We start from the raw sequence: 14,466 nt of genomic DNA, 5'->3' as shown, positions 1-14,466 counted from the left end.
CTACTAGTACGAAGCGTTATCGAAAATTTCGCGAAATATCTCTATATCTACAAAACCACAGTTCAGATTAGATAGCCAAACACAAGTTTTATAAATAGCATATGCTGAAGTTTTGATCCTTGTTTGTGATGTCAATCTGAAAATGACGTCATTATTCAGGTACTTTTGACGAAAAATGGTTGTCTCAGTGGAACTCGTGGCACATGTATATCTTAGAAATGCCTTTGAAGTAGCGTATAAGAATTTGTTCATGTGAATTAGTTTATCAAGGTAGGTCCGTACCTTTAGATTTTTCTGTCAAACTGATAATTTTTCAATTTGAATACCCTGAACAAGTCTTAAACTTAATAAAACACCCATAAAAGACATATCTTTGCAGGTTAATTTTCATACAACATGTCTCAGCGCACATACCTCTAAAAACTCAACAGCCAAAATTGAACATAAAAACGTGTGATATCATATTCCTTTTAGTTATGCACCAAATCACATCAAATTCATGTAAAAACTTATGAAGATCAAAAATATTCATTTGCCAAGAGAATATTTGAAATCTTTACTGCAAAACATTAGCGAGCGACGCTCGTCACTGCGAGCTCTTAAAGCAACGCCTGTGCAAGAGAAAATTCGGACTACTGCACATTCCTTCAATAGAATGTTTTGATGCCGTAATTTGGACCCACAATCCATCACTTGTTTAAGGGGGATGTACGGTCACTTTTAGTGCAGTGAGAGCAAAATGTAGACATTTCTTCAAATGGCTAAATTACATTATATTTTGAACAAATTTTAAGTCTTTTTTGATAAAGATACAATAAATATGCATAACCGAATGCTTGTTGTGCATATATAATCTATACTTTTGCAGAAAAATGCTTTTGATATGCTCATTAGAACTGCGCAACTACAGAATTCAGCAGAGCCTTAAAAAATCCAAATAATATGCAAACTGTGCATTAATGTTCTCTCTACAACCATTTGTTGAGAAAATGTCTAATTTTTGCACTTTTAAATGATAATTTCAAGTTCTAAACAAGGTACCATTGTCTTCAAAAAAGAGTGTAAAGAACCATGAAAGTAGTTCATGGATAGCAGCACGTGGTCTATTTTTAGCACAGAATCTTGTTTTCCAAACCTCTTCTTAATATGGAGGGGCATAACAATCTTTAAATGTAGAAGAGAATTACAGTTGAAAAATATTCCAAATAATATATGAACACTTTTAAAAGAGGAAAGGTGTTATAGTGTGGCTTGAAGTAATTTATTTAGTATTATTATCGAACAGTTGTTGTATAGTTTACGTATTGATATAAAAAAAATTAAACTCTTTGATTCCAGGTAAGGAAAAATGAGCACCATCAAAGTTAAAAATTAAGAGTTTGTAAGTTTGCCACAGATAAATTATATTATCTATTAAAATTTAATTATCTACAATAAAACACAAAGAAATTAGACACATAAAATTGATACGAATGACCTTGTTTTAGTACCTACTAGTACGAAGCGTTATCGAAAATTTCGCGAAATATCTCTATATCTACAAGACCACAGTTCAGATTAGATAGCCAAACACAAGTTTTATAAATAGCATATGCTGAAGTTTTGATCCTAGTTTGTGATGTCAATCTGAAAATGACGTCATTATTCAGGTACTTTTGACGAAAAATGGTTGTCTCAGTGGAACTCGTGGCACATGTATATCTTAGAAATGCCTTTGAAGTAGTGTATAAGAATTTGTTCATGTGAAGCAGTTTATCAAGGTAGGTCCGTACTTTTAGATTTTTCTGTCAAACTGATAATTTTTCAATTTGAATACCCTGAACAAGTCTTAAACTTACTAAAACACCCATAAAAGACATATCTTTGCAGGTTAATTTTCATACAACATGTCTCAGCGCACATACCTCTAAAAACTCAACAGCCAAAATTGAACATAAAAACGTGTGATATCATATTCCTTTTAGTTATGCACCAAATCACATCAAATTCATGTAAAAACTTATGAAGATCAAAAATATTCATTTGCCAAGAGAATATTTGAAATCTTTACTGCAAAACATTTACAAATTGGTGTTGAATCCGTACATGTCTTTCAGAAAAAAAATCTCATAATATCTTTATTTTTTTAATTCTCAAAATTCTAAATGTTTAGGTGCCATATTTTCTTTAAAACTATTAAGAATTATATCTAGTGTTAACAAAAACACATACATGTACTTTATTATGGTTGACCAGAGAATTTTAACAAAACAGTCTTTTGAAAACGTATACCCCCTTTTTTGGAATATCAATTTTTTCAATTATTCAATGGAAAATTTTTAAAAAGTAAAAATTAAATGAATGATATAGGCTCTAAATCAATAAAAATAGATCTCATGTTAGTTTGCTTAAAAGAAAATTAAAAAGATTATGTCCATAACAGCAATTAAGAATTTTGTGTCTGTGTATGTACTAAATGACATATAGATCTTATGGACAGAGTGTAAAGTGTTAATTTCCATAAGTAATGTATATTAAATGCTTCATATGTACAATAACACTATAATAAACAAATATATACTTGCTAAATCATTTTCAATCACCCAAAAAATTTTATATCAATAGAAAAGTGAAAATCAGAATTTTATATTGATGTGTAAAAGTGTGGGCCTTCCTTAAATGGCTTCCTATTATTTCAATCAATGATTGGATATCGTTTTAGTGAAGGTAGGCAGATGGTTAAATATGATACTTGTTATGTTGCCCGGTGAAAGCAAGTTTGAAAAGGGATGTGTTTTTAATAAAGCAATATGCTATCAAAGACCTTCAATTAAAATTTTACACTTTGAAAAATACTTGCATATTTCAGCAATAATATAATTATCAAATACGTAAGATATTGTTAACTTTTTGATCACCCCTCGTATACTGTGTCAAATAAACATGCATTTATAATTTTCATCACAGAGGAGCAACAGTTGAAAAGGCATGAAATCATTCAGAGTGGGTTAGGAGATTTAATGAATAATTTTCTTTTCTATTTGCCCATATTTTCAAAATTACAATTGAAAAAGTAAAGAGAAAAAATCAACCTATAAACATCTTTAAAATGATGTTTGGTGGTCCTCCCAACTCAGGGAAAAATTATTGGTTTTTATAGGTTTCCGTATTTATAGGTGAGAAAAAAAATCCTTAAAATTTAAACAGAATTGTTGACGGAAGAAAAAGAAAAAAATATCGTGTAATGGAATGTTAAAAAAATGAGTCGGGCCATTTCTAGGCAGTAGATCGGGGGAGAGGGCAACCAAATATTTATAACAAGTGGTACTATAAGGCTAGTACATGTTCCATCACATACTTAGTAATGCAATTTTTTAAAATCTTTGACACTATTTTGAAAAACAAACATAGGATTTTCGGGGGAGGGGAGGGGGTAGCACTCACTTTTTTTGCGATGATAGACATAGCATATATGCAATGGACCTTTCTTTGCAAACATTGTGCTCGCTTCTAAATTTAATAGAAACAACTCATTATATTTTATCAAGATTCGTATGTTCAATGAGCGAGAGCTTACAACGTTGTCAACATAATGAGACATGATGCGTTTTTGTGTCCAAACATTACTCCATACAATGTGTGGGTCATTGCAAACATTCTTGCTAATTATGTGAGGTGCCTGAAGGATATCCTATAACTGCCTATTTTTTCTACCTAACTTCTAAACAAAATAGACATATGTACCAACTTTTCGAATGTAAGACATGTAATTACAATTTATTTTTCATGCACTGCATATTGTTTAACATTTTCAAATTAAATGCTAAGCATCCTCCTTGCAGTGCCCCAATTGAAAATAACTTCTATCGCCACAGAAAAAAGACCCACTGTAAACACATATGTTTAGGACATTTTTATCTTTTTTTCTTGAGTTTTAAAGTACCCAACAAATTATCAAGACTTGTTCCACAAAAATTAAATATAATCATGGTAATAAACGGATTAATCCACATCAGATATATGCACATGCCAACCATGTGCTTAGTGGATTAATATTAACGAGGAATTTCGAGTTGTAAACAGAACAGTTTTTCCCGATTTGCGTTTTTTCATTAATCAGACGATGCGATGCAACAAATAAAAGTAGTAAGTAATATAACCTAATGAATATTACTTAGTAATTTCTTGTCTTGATGTTATTATGGTCGCATTTATTCTAAAATCATTGTTATTCGAACTCTGCATGACAGAGGAATGGCGGACCAAAATAAACACATGGCCTCAGGCAGACACCCATATGAAAGTCAAATTTTCAAGAATTATGGATAATGACAAGAAAAAAACGAAACAAATGGTTGTAGCCATATTATCAATGAATCAAACTAACTCCATTTTAAATGCATTTTTCATCTCATGAATGCTGTAGCTGCGCAGTTCTAACATGATTAATTTTCTTCTAATTCAGACAAAATAAACTTAATTGTTTACTAATTTTCGTCTCTAACAGTAGGTAATTGGTGCATTAGCACTTAGAGTAACTTTGGACTAGTTTAGTAGAGTATTAAGCGCATTCTTGGTATTTCTTAGTTTACACCAGACTAGATCCAATATGGCTTGTACATCCCCCTTAAGCTACGTTAAAGCTACGTTCTCGTGAGAATAGTAGCAAAAGTTCTGCTAAAAGTAAACATGCCCTGATTTAATGGATAAATATTGAAGATAAATAGCCAACGAAACATTCTTCATTTATTTTCAGCACTGATCAGGGTCCTTTGGGAGAAATGTAACTTACATACGACGTCATGTGACGTCAGAGTCTAGACGCATCAAATGTCACGTGCAGTTTGACGTACGAGCCCGATTTAAATTCTAACAAAATAAACATCTGCGCTCGCCATAACGGTCGCACCGTCATCATATTATTCATATCTCCTTTTACTTTATACAGAGTCGTCTGATTTTGTAACCAAAACCCCAGTGATGGACCCCCTGGACAGAGCTCAAGTACTCCTCCTCTGTGACCTGTGTCAAAGAGCTGCATTACAGAGTCATTGTGAACTTTGTCAGATTAACCTATGTAAGGCCTGTGTAGGGGAACATCTCTCTGATTCATCTAAAAGACACAAAGTTGTACCATACAAACACAGAACTTCTTCTCCTAACGTGAACTACCCAAAATGTCCAAACCACACCCAGAAACATTGTGAACTTTACTGTGAGAAATGTGACATTTCCGTCTGTTCAACCTGCATCTCCTCGGATAAACACCATGGGCATAAATTATCAGATATCTTACAGAATCCCACATTCATCAAAGAAATTTTAAACAAGGATTTGAAAGAACTAGAACAAAGAATAGTTCCAACATATGAAGAAATTACATCAGATTTAAACTCTGAAAAAATCAACTTGGAAAAAAATTATGAGAAACTGACAACAGCTGTAACCAAACAAGGAGAAGACTGGCACAGAGAAATTAACATCATTGTCAACAAACGAAAATCTGAAATTGATGAGATGAAAAATAAACACTTGGCTGCTCTTAATAAACAGGAAAATGAAATCAAACAGACCACGTCTGATGTTAAACAGAGCATACTTGATCTGAAGAAAATACTGGACTCCAATGATGTCTCCCTAACCTCTGCCTACAATTCAAGGAATGCTGAATTCAGACGTTTACCTCCTAAAATCAACGTTTCATTACCAAGTTTCTCTCCTCATCAGATCAATACAGAACAACTCCATCAAATGTTTGGTTCTCTGTCAGCATTATCCATTACAACAGAAGAACATGGCTACACAATGAAGACACCAGAAGCTGTATCCTGTCCTCCAGTCAAACCACTGCTACATGAACCAGAGCTCATCACCACTATAGACACTGGGTATAACGCACTATACAGTGTTACCTGTCTCAGTGATGAAGAAATCTGGACAGGTAGAGATGACGAAATCATGAAACTCTACAACCTCCAGGGTAAACTACTGAAATCAATCCAAACTAAGTCAGGGAACTATCCACGTGATATAGCAGTGACAAGGAGTGGAGATCTAGTTTATACTGACCCTGATACAGGAACTATAAACATAGTGAAGAATGACCAGATACAGGAAGTGATCAGACTACAGGGGTGGAGACCCTACAATGTCTGTAGTACCTCCTCTGGTGACCTACTTGTTACCATGAACAGTGCCGATGATAAACAATCAAAAGTAGTCCGTTACTCTGGCTCCACAGAGAAACAAACCATTCAGTTTGATAGTGAAGGTAAACCTTTGTATTCATCTGGTGACCTTAAATACATCAGTGAGAACAGGAACCTGGATATCTGTGTAGCTGACTATGGAGCCAATGCAGTAGTGGTGGTTAATCAGGCAGGAAAACTCCGATTTAGATACACTGGTCATCCCTCTACTAACAAGGGATTATTTGCTCCAGTCAGCATCACAACAGACAGCCAGAGTCAGATCCTGACAGCAGACTATTACAACCGCTGTATCCACATCCTATATCAGGATGGACAGTTCCTTCGTTACATTGATAACTGTTATCTACAATTTCCATATGGTATATGTGTAGACACCAGAGACAACCTCTTTGTGGCTGAGTTAAACAGTAGTGAAGTGAAGAAAATCAAATACATGTAATCAATGTGTTTTAAATTAATGACATGTTTGTGATAGAATTTTTTCCAGTAGCCAACTTAATCACAAGATGTAGTTTAATTCATTTCTAGTATTGATGTGTATTGTGTGTGAAAATATTATCAATATTATCAATAAGGTATAATATATAAATAAAAAATTAAATTATTAATAACAATCGTTTCAGAATTCTACCCAAGATTTAAATGACTTCTCAAAAATATAACATTACATTGGAAGAAAAAAAATTCAATATTTCAAAATGACCAAATGAATACCATGTATATTTGCAAGCATGAAGAAAGAAGTAATATGATGTACATTTTTTTCAAATTGATCCTGTTTCCTGCACTGCACACTGAAGGGTTGTGATTATACTGTACTTTTGATGTAGCTAGAATAAAATGCCCTTAGATTTAAAATAAATGCACATACTTTTTAATCTAAGTTATATGTAATTTATTTAAGAATCTTAATTGACCAAGATAAATTAACCACTTTTAATTTCCATGTTTCTTTATGGATTCTTGACTCATAGGGCAAAAGATAACAAGGTTTGACTGTATAAGTAACCCAAAACAAAGATGAGATATCGAGATCTGATTCAGGAAACTTTTTATTGTGGATGTTTTCATTTTAATTCACATACATCTTTGAATTACATGGTCAAATGATTTCAGCAGATATGAATGCATCAATTAAGTTCCATGGGATATCAGCTAAATAAGTCCATTGTCAGTAGAACGTACTAAATATTAAAAGGTCATATCAAATTTTATAGACAACATTGATTATTTCAGTATATGTAGCCACAGATATCTGTTTTTAAAACTTATCAGCTCGATCCCCGTGTTGAGCCTCAATAGTCTTCTTACTCTCCTTATGAGGGCCTCCACAAAGCTGTAGTGGGTCCTGGACTTACAGTATTCCTAAACCAACAAGCAAATAATGGATTAATGGTTTATATAAATCCAAAGACAATTTTCATAGGTGATGAATTAAGCATTCACAATGCTCGTTTTACTACTTCAAACTTCAGTGCATTAGCCAATCAAAATGTGTTTTACAACAATCGCATTGGAATTTAATTCATATACATATATATCCCTCTGTAAAACATTGTTTGTCTATTTGATCGTCTGTATTGAACCTTAGGGCTCATGATTTGAACAAACTTGAATTTACACCACCTGAGAATGCTTTAATTTCACACAAATATGACCAATCACTGCTTTGCTGTTCTTAAAAAAGCATTTTTTAAAGATTTTCCTAAAAAAATCATTGTAAAACTTTGATTATCCATTCATGATTGTGGCCCTACTCTACCCCCAGGGTTTCATGATTTGAAGAAACTTGAATCTACACTTACTGACAGTGATTCCAATCAAATATGAGTTTAATCTTTCCTGGCCCAGTGGTTCGATCGATCTTGTGAACGATTTTTTTTCAAATGATGCCAATAATTTTTCAATAATTCGTAATTATCTCCCCTTGAAAGAGGGTGTGGCCCTTCATTTGAGCAATCTTGAATCTTCTTTACCTAAGGATGCTTATAATGGCAAGTTTGGTTGAATTTGCCTGTGGTTTTTGAGAAGAAGATGAAAATGAGGATACAAACATGTACATACTTTGAACTAAACTTTAGAAAAACAATACTACCATAAAAATGACATAATGAACAAAATCTGCTTCCACAAATACATAAACATAATGGTATTTACCTCTTGAGTTAGCGTGAGTCAGTTAACCGCTGTAGTTAGAGCTAGTTCACGTAGAGCAGGGAGACTTAAACTGGGCTGTCTGTCTCATAGAATTCTGTGGAAAACTTCTCCGTGAGAAAAGATAAAGTGCATCACCTATAAAAGCATGTTATAATGAACATTACTGTAACATGTTTTTGGGGGTCCGATATTTCTGGATTCCGTGGGTCACTCTTACCCATAAAATTCAGTCCCATGACAATATTTTTTTAAATGTATCAATTACTCGATTCTAATCTATCTCTAAGTATGCTATGAAATTATGTCTACAAGAACGTGTAAATTGATACTGATACCCATAAGTCAAAGCATGACAAATTCTACTTGATATGCAGACTTTCTAGGGAACTTAATCTAAATAAAGCTATGATTCCATGAGGGCCTCTGCATTAAAAAAAATATAGCTGTACAAACTATTCACCTGATTGCCACAGTCCTGGTTTTCTATGCCCATTGAGGTCAGCAATGGCAAACAGAATTTGAGTGCGGCAAAGAGAAGTTGGCGATAGGTGGCCATGGGGCTGGGCAGGAAGTCCTTCTCTGTATCTACAACGGCTTCATCTCTGTAAAACGTACAATATGGTCAATAATCAATGCAAGTATGAATTGCTCGGGCAATACTTACAAAACTTTTAATCCTCATTCAGTATATATATAAGTGTGGGTGTAGGACTTGCCCACAGGCTTTTTGTCTGGCCCCCATCTCTACGTCCCATATGGACACCTCATTATTTCCCTGGGTGGCTGAGATCAGCCAGGACTGCTCCTGGGCATGCATGATCAACCTCCTTACTCGGACACCTGTCCATAGAAATATATTTATCTATACAAAACTTACCAATAATGAAGGGCAGTTTTTTATTTTGAAAGACACATTGATTCCTACCTGTAGGATGGACTATGGAGTTGATGGGAAGCTGGAATCTCACGTCCCAACAGACATGTGTCCCACTGCTGGTCCCCACAGCCAACCAACACTGGGAGTGGTGTACAGCAAAGGAGGTGATCAACCCTACAAAAGTCAACCATTAAACAGAATGCAGACAGTTGGCTTTAGGTTAAAATCTGGACTGGTATGATGATTATAAGTTGAATACCAACAAAATTGTAATCTGTTCCAAATATTAATCAGATATGATCTTTATGTTTAAATTCTTTTCTAATTATAAGGATGATTACACCAATAATTTTTCTCAAATCAAAAAAAACTTCCTTTTTAATTGACTACTCTGTGTATGACTTGATTGCTTTGCCCGTTACCTGATTTGGGATCATTTCTGAGCTTCCAGACTTCCTTGTTAGAGTGAAGATCATGTCCCACTAAGAACTGATTGACTGTAGCATATGATAAAACACTGGACACCTGTAAAAGGACAGAACCCTTCAAGAACTCATACACCAAGATATCCTACGCTCAAAATTTGAACAAAAACTTTCAGACAACTGTACTGTCCGTGTTCTAGACACTTATAACAGAAAACACGTCTGCTCGGTTTAACGCTTTAATTCTAAACTACATAACTAAATGATTACACAAATCGGCGTGGCTGAAACTGTCAACATCAATTACTGAATTTGTATTTAACATATAACATTCTGCTGGTATAGCAAATTCCTAAACGTGGGAAAACGTTAAATCTGAATGACTATTTAAAGATATGAACATTACATCCCTCTTCACCTTAGACAGAAAAACAATCTTTACATTATTTCTTAAATGACAGCCTGTAATGCTAATAACTAATCTTTATACAAATAGAGAATAAAGTTACAGTCAAATAACAAAAAGTCAATCTTTTTTTTTTCTCAGGTGGTCACATAGTCTTTTAGATAGGCGGGTGGCTTACGTTCCCGGGATGGTCTTCCGGTATGTGTGACAGAACGGTCTTTATCCAATTCGTCTCCTGTTTCGTCTGCGCTAACTTCTGGGTCATGCAATTCAATTTCGTCTTCGTCGCTCGATATAAATTTCTTTATAGCTGTGCAGTTTCGCTTAATCAACGATCCGTTTTCATCCTCGAGAGTCGCTGCATTTCTGCATTTCTCCCTCACGATGAACTTCTCAGGCGCGAATTCGGTTGTTAACTTGTCGCGCTTTGGCTGACGTTGTACAACAGTGTCGCCGATCTCAATTTCACACGGTACGGCGCGGCGCTTCTCATCCGCTCTTATTTTAAAATCCTCTTTCCGTCTTGCGTCCGTTTCTCTTACTTCTTTGCGATCGATTCTTGTATTGATCTCTGGTAACTTGGTATGAATTTTCCGATTATATAATAGCTCTGCAGGGCTTTTTCCAGTTGTAGAATGTGGGGTCACACGGTACGCAAGTAAGAACTTGGGTAGTTCTTGTCTCCAATCCTTGCCTTCTGCGTTTGCAGCTTTAATGGCTTTGAGTAGTGTTCGGTTTTGCCTTTCTACCTCCCCATTTCCTTGTGGCCAGTATGGTGTAGTCCGAATGTGTTTGATACCATTTGAATTCAGGTATCCCTTAAACTCCTCTGACACAAACTGTGGTCCGTTGTCGCTTCGCATGCTGTAAGGTAAACCGTGCCTCGCGAACATACTTTCGAGTTGTAGAATGATCTTCTCACTTGTTATCTTTTTCATTATGGCTACTTCCTGAAATCGGGAGAAATAGTCTATAACGACTAGTAGATATTCACCAGAAGGAAACGGTCCCATAAGATCTATAGCCAGATCCTGCCATGGCCCGTCGGGTAATACCGTTGTTCGAACTGGTTCGGGCCTATTGTTGTTCGACAAAAGTTGGCATTGATGACATGTTCTAACAAATCGCTCGGCTTCTGTATCTATGCCTGGCCACCATACCTTTTCTCTTAATCTTTGTTTCGTGCGGACAATGCCCTGGTGTCCTTCGTGAGCCAACTGTATTGTTTGTTTCCTCAGGCATTTAGACAGCATGATGCGCGTTCCACGTAATACTATTCCGTCGACGACTGAAAGTTCCGCTTCCACAGTACGAATTTTAGGATCCAAACGGCCATGTCCTGTTTTGACCCTCTTCATAATCTCGAGGAGTTCTCGGTCCTCCGACGTTTTCTGACGAACTTCTTCAATAGTGAGTGCTTTTGGTACAGCATTATCTGCAATGAAATGCGCATACTCGTCTGCAATGTGGCGTATTCGGCAAGTCTGATTCTGACTCAATCTGGATAGAGCATCAGCAGCGTTCTTTGGTCCAGGTATATAGACAATCGTATATTTATACGGTTGAAGTCGCAATATCCATCGCTCGATTCTAGCTGGTGGTTTCGACTTTGGAGAAAAAATGTAGGTCAACGGCTTATGATCCGTCCAGATTTCGAATTCTAGCCCGTATATGTACATGTGAAACTTTTCACACCCAAACACGACACCTAGAGCCTCGCGCTCCGTCTGCGAGTATCTTTGCTCAACGTCGGTTAGAGTCCGACTGGAATATGCAATTGGTTTAAACAATCCGTCTGGTTGTTTCTGTGCTAGAATGGCCCCAAGTCCAACGGGACTTGCATCCACGATTATCCTTGTCTCGGCTTTTGGATTGTAGTATGCTAGTGCTTCGGCACTTACGAGCGCTCTTTTTAGCATGTCAAACGCATCCTGGTGTCTTTTCGTCCAACTCCAGTGCGTGTTCTTCCTTGTAAGCTCTCGTAACGGGGCAGCTATCGTTGAGAAATTTGGTATAAAACGGCCGCAGTAGTTTGCTAGCCCCAGGAAGCTCCTTATTTCGGAACTGTTGCTTGGCGTTCTGGTCTCCGATACTGCTTTGATCTTTTCCTGGTCAGGTCGAACCCCCTCTGATGAAATCACATGTCCGAGGAATACAATTTTTGACAGACCGAATTCGCATTTTTCTCTGTTAAGGGTAAGCCCTTTCTCAGCTAGTCTGTCGAGCACCTTCGTAAGTTTCTTGTTATGGTCCGCCTGATCCGTCCCGTAGACTATAATGTCATCAGACAAATTCCGTACTCCTTTGATACCTTGAATGACTTGTCCGATTACTCTCTGGTAGATCTCAGATGCTGAGGAAATTCCGAACATGAGGCGCTTATAGCGATAAAGGCCCTCGTGTGTCACAAACGTGGTTATCTCTCTCGATTCCTCGTCTAACTCTATTTGGTGGTATCCCCAGCGTAAATCAAGTTTTGAGAACACTGTGCTGCCGTTCATATCCTCAAGCATTTCATCCACAGTCGGGATCGGGTACCGCTCGCGTTTAACAGCAGTGTTGACCCGTCTCATATCGACACAGATTCGAATTTCCCCGTTTTTCTTAGGCACAACGACAAGTGGCGACACCCAGGCCGTTGGGCTGTTTACTTTCTCAATTATGTCCATCTTCTCCAGCTCCTCGAGCTTTTTGTGCACGCTTTTCCTCACATTAAATGGTAAACGTCGTAACGGTTGTGCTACAGGGGTCACTGTCTTGTCGACATGGATTTTCAGCTGAAAGTTTTCCAGTTTCCCTACTCCCTTGAAAACAGAATTTCTTGAGGCACCAATCCTATCAAGTTCACTTCTAACGGAGCATAGGTCGGGCTCATCGGTTCCTATGCGTAGAACTCCTAGCTCTACTGCTGTGTCTTTTCCTAGTAAGGAAATATAATCGCCCTCAACGACAGCAAACTCTGCATATGTTTCACGCAGTCCATGCTTGGTTACAGTCCGAAATGTTCCAAGTATTTGTAACGGTTCCTTTGATCCGTAAGAAAACAATCTTTTTGTGCTTCTCGATAGGGACATTGTTCCATCGTTAGCTCTAATGGCGCTCCATACATTGTGGTTAACGATATTGCAGCTCGCGCCAGAGTCAATTAGCATCTGTATCTTAGCTCCGCCCACGCTAACGTCTATCATGCCATTTGCATCGTTTTTGTAGACAGCAAATGCGAACTCGTCATCTGAGGACTCACTCTGCACTAAATGAACATGCTTCGTACTGCGGTCCTTACCTGGTCTAGTGCGCGGGGTATCCGATTTAGTCTTACACACCTTTGCGAAATGACCCTTTTTCCCACACTTATTACACGTCTTGTCCTTAGTAATTGTACAGTTCCTTGCAATGTGGCCCTTCCGCCCGCACCTAAAACACGTGGCATCTTTCTGTGAACTTTTCTCAGGCATGTACTGTTTCCTGTGACTTACCGACGGCCTAACAGTGTTAACATCGGAGCTTGAAAATGTTTCACTGCCCTTGAATCTGTCTGCTTGCTCGTCAACGATTTCGCCAGCTCGGGCTATGTCCATTGCATTTTTTAAAGTTAATTCCTTTTCCTTTAGGAGTCTTTTTCTTAATTTTGACGATCTACACTTTTCAACGATTTGATCGCGAATGTTGTCATCTGGCTTCTCAAATTCACAGGTTACGGCCAGTTTGCGCAGCCTAGTCACAAAACTGTCAATTTTTTCTGTTTCACCTTGTGCCGCGTTTCTGAACAAATGGCGCTCAAATGCTATGTTACGTTTTGGTTGGAAGTACTCATCTAATTTCTTTCTTGCACCGTCCAGGTCATCTCCTGACTCGCCAAGGGTATCAAATATTTCTTGAACCTCACTTCCCGCGGAGTGTAGAAATAAAGCCCTTTTTTGCGCTTTATCCGTAATCCCTGTCGCCGTTATGTAGAATTCAAAGGTTTTCTTCCACTTATCCCACCTTTGGGAAACACTTGTTTGGTCACCATTAACATCAAATGGATTAAGTGCAGGTAACGGCAATGCCTTTGCCATTATTGTTATCCTCGTCGCCAATGTACTGTCCGTGTTCTAGACACTTATAATAGAAAACACGTCTGCTCGGTTTAACGCTTTAATTCTAAACTACCTAACTAAATGATTACACAAATCGGCGTGGCTGAAACTGTCAACATCAATTACTGAATTTGTATTTAACATATAACATTCTGCTGGTATAGCAAATTCCTAAACGTGGGAAAACGTTAAATCTGAATGACTATTGAAAGATATGAACATTACAACAACATTTAAACATTTTTCCTTTGTTCTTTATAATTCTTTTCCCACTTTACACAATATATAAAACTGCCTATATCATAATACATGTACATATCTAAATAATCAT

General features: G+C 36.9%; 2 protein-coding genes and 1 long non-coding RNA gene across 3 annotated transcripts in view; 1 reads left to right on the top strand and 2 right to left on the bottom strand.

Moving 5' to 3' along the window:
• Nucleotides 1-7,052, top strand: part of LOC134250601 (uncharacterized) — a 34,406-nt gene extending 27,354 nt beyond the window's left edge. Inside the window, 2 exon segments of the mRNA XM_062732964.1 lie at nucleotides 4,490-4,498; nucleotides 4,979-7,052. Coding sequence (XP_062588948.1) covers nucleotides 4,490-4,498; nucleotides 4,979-6,630 — 1,661 coding nt within the window. The 3' untranslated portion in view covers nucleotides 6,631-7,052.
• A 278-nt stretch (nucleotides 7,053-7,330) lies between these two features.
• LOC134250608 (uncharacterized) lies at nucleotides 7,331-8,946 on the bottom strand. The gene is made up of 3 exons (XR_009988532.1): nucleotides 8,809-8,946; nucleotides 8,349-8,483; nucleotides 7,331-7,556 (listed from the first exon to the last, which is right to left on the bottom strand). It is a non-coding gene; the product is annotated as an uncharacterized LOC134250608 (long non-coding RNA).
• An 84-nt stretch (nucleotides 8,947-9,030) lies between these two features.
• LOC134250516 (uncharacterized protein K02A2.6-like) lies at nucleotides 9,031-14,114 on the bottom strand. The gene is made up of 5 exons (XM_062732881.1): nucleotides 10,235-14,114; nucleotides 9,921-9,940; nucleotides 9,648-9,750; nucleotides 9,274-9,399; nucleotides 9,031-9,188 (listed from the first exon to the last, which is right to left on the bottom strand). Exons 1-5 carry the CDS (start codon nucleotides 14,112-14,114, stop codon nucleotides 9,031-9,033), a joined length of 4,287 nt encoding a protein of 1,428 aa, XP_062588865.1.
• Between the last annotated feature and the right edge of the window lie 352 nt (nucleotides 14,115-14,466).

The sequence above is a fragment of the Saccostrea cucullata genome, unplaced genomic scaffold (genome assembly GCF_032062105.1).
Source record: "Saccostrea cucullata isolate Sc308-1 unplaced genomic scaffold, CSIRO_AGI_Scuc_v1 ctg2257, whole genome shotgun sequence".
In the NCBI taxonomy this organism is placed as follows: Eukaryota; Metazoa; Mollusca; class Bivalvia; order Ostreida; family Ostreidae; genus Saccostrea; species Saccostrea cuccullata.
This window is presented reverse-complemented; position numbering and strand designations above follow the sequence as displayed.

Excerpts from the sequence above, each read along its gene's own strand:
- LOC134250516 (XM_062732881.1), bottom strand. The coding sequence starts at position 14,114 with ATGGCAAAGGCATTGCCGTTACCTGCACTTAATCCATTTGATGTTAAT. Across the intron at positions 9,941-10,234 it reads CGGAAGACCATCCCGGGAAC|TTTCAGCCACGCCGATTTGT; the intron begins GTAAGCCACCCG and ends TGATGTTGACAG. Across the intron at positions 9,189-9,273 it reads CTCCATAGTCCATCCTACAG|GTGTCCGAGTAAGGAGGTTG; the intron begins GTAGGAATCAAT and ends TTCTATGGACAG.